Source organism: Musca vetustissima, unplaced genomic scaffold, assembly GCF_032173495.1.
Source record: "Musca vetustissima isolate MV318-11 ecotype Yass unplaced genomic scaffold, APGP_CSIRO_Mvet_v1 utg34093, whole genome shotgun sequence".
In the NCBI taxonomy this organism is placed as follows: Eukaryota; Metazoa; Arthropoda; class Insecta; order Diptera; family Muscidae; genus Musca; species Musca vetustissima.
In genome coordinates this window covers 67,750-72,461 of record NW_026885788.1, presented here as the reverse complement: position 1 = coordinate 72,461, position 4,712 = coordinate 67,750, and the positions used below count along the sequence as shown (strand labels likewise).

Genomic DNA, 4,712 nt, shown 5'->3' with positions numbered 1-4,712 from the left:
GAAGAAGTTAGAAAAAACACAAGTACCAAGAATGCAACAATCCCAGGCTCCTGCCACAATTTCCCTCCACAGACAACTAGCGAAGATTCGAACACTGAAAAAGATTCTCTCGACATCCCCTTGGATACGAAGGCTCCCAAAATGCTACGCAAAAAGAAATTGAGACGTTCTTTGACCTGGAAAAAAGACTATTCCCTGGTAGAAGCCAATCCAGCCGTGTCCACAGATTCTGATTCCGATTGCCGCTCGCTCAGCAATAAATCCCTCACGGGCACCCTGTCGAAATCCAAAAAATGCACTGCCTATGTTAAGAAGCTGCTGTTCAAGACCATCAACTCCTCAGTGAGTTCCGAACAACCCAGTTCTGTGGGTCAGCCGGAGCTAAGCATCATGGAATTGGATCGTTCGCTGATGCGACAAATCAATTCACCCTCAAAAATCAAGGATGCCTATACCCTGACCGTGATGTCTTCACCCTCACCCCCAGCGGAAAGTGATTGTGATGATGAGGATGCGGCGGAATTGTTGAGAACACCCAGCAAAGATCTTTCCCGGTCTCTACCCTCACTTCTAGAGGTCGGCCTGGAGGATAAGCAGAAGCAGCTAAGGCAAAAATCTGTGTCCACGGAATTCACCGACCTCGAGAAGAACAAATTGGAATTGGAACAGGATCGTTTGATGATGGATAGCTTTATTGATCAGGGTTTCGAAACGGGATCCAATGAAATGGAATCTCCCATAAGACTAACCAAGAAATCCAGCTCCCACACGGAATTGGAAAAACCTCAGGTTGTGTTACGGGTCAGTGAGGAAAATCCCCAAAACTTCTCCACACCCAATAAGGATAAACCCATACAACAGATCTTCACCTCCGCTCAGCAGGGTTTACATACCCAAAAACACCTTATCAGTCCCATTCCTTCGAGTCCGGGATCACATCATGCGAAGCAGCAGACCATGCAATCTATACTCGAGGATTCTGAGGAGTTGGAGTACACGAACAGCTCGGCAACCTCTTTCAACATGAGCGGCAGCTATTTCAACGGTGAAATTCAGCATTCCCATAGTTCTGCAGGCTCTTCCCATGTCAGCGCAGGCTCCAGGGTAAACACACCGCATCATTTGACGGTGACACATAAAATGGAAGCATCACAGTTTTGGATCTCTTTCGGCGACTTTACCACGGCGATGAATATCCACTTCTATGAATCGGAACGCCTAATGCTTCTCAGTAACATCTTCGGGCAAAAATGTGCGGAAAATCGTGATATGACTTTCGGCATAGATGATCAGAAATTCTCCGCCGAATGTCCCCTAAGTCAAACGGAGATTTTGCGTAAAATTCCACACATGGAAAATTGTTCGCAGTATTGGTTCTCCACGGGAGATGTTCTGCTACCCTTTGCCGGAAAGCATTTGAGTACGACGAAGATCCAGGCCTTCTTTAATTATATCCGGGAATTCATGGAGGACTCCCATGGTCAGCTGAGATTCGGTATTGATTCGTATGAATTCTCAAATGTCAGTATCTCACCCACCACCTCAGATGCCACCTATACCTGGCCCTCGGCTTCACCACCTCTCAAGACCAGCGACTTAGATCAATCAGATTTTGAATCTGTGGAATTGGAACAAAGTCTCAGCTTCTCGGCCTTGGGTAGTAACCACTCCGACTCGGGTTCGATTAAATCTGAAGAATCACCCGATACTTTGGAACAAATTTTCGAAGATGCCCGAAATTTGAATTTGAGTAAAACTCAAACGGATAAATTGGCCATGGCATCACAGCTGACTGTCCCCGAAATGCTCAAGACGTTGCACACCCAGCAAGAGAAACTCAAAAGCCTCGAAGAACGGATGGTAAACTGTGCTGCACCTCTCAATTCGAGCACAACCAGCAGCTGTAAGAACCTGGAACAATTCCGTGAGTGCCCTGAGTACATGAGGAAATTAAGGAGCATCATTTCGGCCATCGATAATATTGGAAGGGGTAACAACGGATTCAATGCCTGTTCCATCGAACAGCTCGAGAGCTTCATGTTCTTCTTGAGTCGCTATGCCGATCTTTGCCTGGCCAATTGCACCGCCCACATTGAAAAGATTCTCGATGTGGTGATGAATCAAAAATCATTTCAGGCATAGATTTTCTTTTTCAATCGATGATCGAAATTTTCAACTGTACTCTAAAAACCCAAAACCCAAAACATTCCGCCCATTCGTCGTAAACATTTTTCAAAAATGACTCAAGACCAAGGTCTTTGGAAAAAGGCCAAGGTTTTCGCGTTTAGCCTTAAGGAACCTCCCCCTAATTTTAAGTTTTATATTTTTAAGAATTTCTTTGTGTATATAGTTTTGTAAGTTACCACGATCTTCTAAAGATCCGGTAGAATTAGCATCTAATTTTTTTAGTGTATAAGTTGGAATTTTGAAAATAAAAAAGAGAAAATTTGCCGCTTCGGAAACAAAAAAAAATATTTTAATTTTTATGGGGAAATTTCGGGAAATAAGAAGGGGGAAATTAAAAAAAAATATTTTTTCGGAAAGAAAAGAGGATGGACTTTCATTTGATACCTTGCAATAGGGTGTATGTTCAATAGTTCCCGAACAGGGCACTTCCAAATATGTAGCCCTTAAAAATTATTTTGGAAAAATAAATGTTTTTTATTTCAAAAAAATATTTTCTTAAAATTTTTGATTCAAAACAATTTTAGGAAAAATATTCTCCAAAAAGTAGAGGACGTAAGCATTCATTTGGTACCCTGAAGTCGGGTGTATATTTTATAGTTCCCGAACAGAGCACTTCTGAACATTGATCTTAAAAAAATATTTTTGTAAGAATAATTTTTTTGTTTTAAATATTTTTTTTCTTAACATTTTTGTTTCAAACTAATTTCGAATAAAATATTTTTGAAAATTAGAGGAGATAAGCTTTCATTTGGTACCCCGAGGTCGGCGATATGTTTCATAGTTCCCGAACAGGGCAAGTCCAAACATGTTGCCCTTAAAAATATACATGCATTTTGTAAATATGAAACATAATTTTTTATTTCAAATAATTTTTTTTTTGTCTCATATTTTTTTGTTTCAAAACAATTTGAAATAAATAATTTTTGTAAAATATAAGAGATAGACTTTCATTTGGTACCCTGATGTCGGGTGTATGTTCCATAGCTCCCGAACAGTGCACCTCCTAATATGATGCCCTAAAAAAATTATGTTTGTAAAAAAAATATTTTTTTTTTCAAATAATTTTTTTCTCAAAATATCTATTTCAAACAATGTTTGAGTAGAATATTTTCGAAAAGTAGAGGTGAATACCTTTCATTTGGTACCCAGAGGTCGGGTGTATGATTTATAGTTCCCGAACTGGGCACGTTCAAACATCTAGCCCTAAAAAAAATATAAAATAGCATTTTTTATTTCAAATAATTTGTTCTATATTTTTTGTTCAAAATAATTTTGAAAAGAATATTTCCGAAAAATAGAGGAGATGAGCTTTCATTGGTTACCCTTCATTTGGTACCGTTAGGTCGGTTATATGTTTTACAGTTCCCAAATAGGGGACCTCCAAACATGTTGCCCTTAAAAATTATTTTTTGTAAAAATAAACAGATATTTTTTATTTCAAATAATGTTTTCTCAACATTTTTGTTTCAAAATTATTTTGGAAAAAATATTTTCGGAAAGTAGAGGAAATAGCCATTCATTTGGCACCTTGAGGTCGGCTATATTTTTTATAGGTCCCGAACAGGGCACCCCCAAACATGTGGCCCTAAAAAATATTTTTTTTAAATATAAAACATAATTTTTTATTTTAAATAATTTGTTTCTGAAATTTTTTGATTCAATAAAATTTTGATTAAAATATTTTCGATAAGTAGAGGAGATAAGCTTTCATTTGGTACCCCGAGGTCGGCGGTATGTTTTATAGTTCCCGAACAGTGCAAGTCCAAACATGTTGCCCTTAAAAAATATATATTTTGTAAATATGAAACTTCATTTTTTATTTCAAATAATTTTTTCTCATATTTTTTACTTCAAAACAATTTGAAATAAATTATTTTTGTAAAATAGAAGATATAGACTTTCATTTGGTACCTTGACATCGCGTGTAGGTTTCATAGTTCCTAATCAGGGCACCTTAAAACATGTTGCCCTTAAAAAATTATTTTTTGTAAAAATAAAAAAAAAAACAATTTTTCAAATTATTATTTTCTCAAATTTTCTATTTCAAAGAATATTTGAATAAAATATTTTCGAGAAGTAGAGGAGATAGCCGTTCATTTGGCACCTTGAAGTCGGGTGTATGATTTATAGTTCCCGAACTGGGCACGTTCAAACATCTAGCCCTAAAAAAATATAAAATAGCATTTTTTATTTCAAATAATTTTTTCTATATTTTTTGTTCAAAATAATTTTGAAAATAATATTTCCGAAAAATAGAGGAGATGAGCTTTCATTGGTTACCCTTCATTTGGTACCGTTAGGTCTGTTATATGTTTTACAGTTCCCAAATAGGGGACCTCCAAACAGGTTGCCCTTAAAAATTATTTTTTTGTAAAAATAAACAGATATTTTTTATTTCAAATATTTTTTTTCTCAAATTTTTAGTTTCAAAATTATTTTGGAAAAAATATTTTCGGAAAGTAGAGTAGACAGCCATTCATTTGGCACCTTGAGGTCGGCTATATGTTTTATTGGTCCCGAACAGG

General features: G+C 36.7%; 1 protein-coding gene across 1 annotated transcript; it reads left to right on the top strand.

The window, feature by feature from the left end:
• Nucleotides 1–72: 72 nt before the first annotated feature.
• On the top strand, nucleotides 73–2,142 carry LOC133333038 (uncharacterized; the record flags this gene model as incomplete). Its single annotated transcript, XM_061541372.1, has 2 exons — nucleotides 73–1,050; nucleotides 1,111–2,142. Coding segments are annotated over 2 exons (2,010 nt in total), but the record flags the coding sequence as incomplete, so codon positions are not given.
• Nucleotides 2,143–4,712: the final 2,570 nt, after the last annotated feature.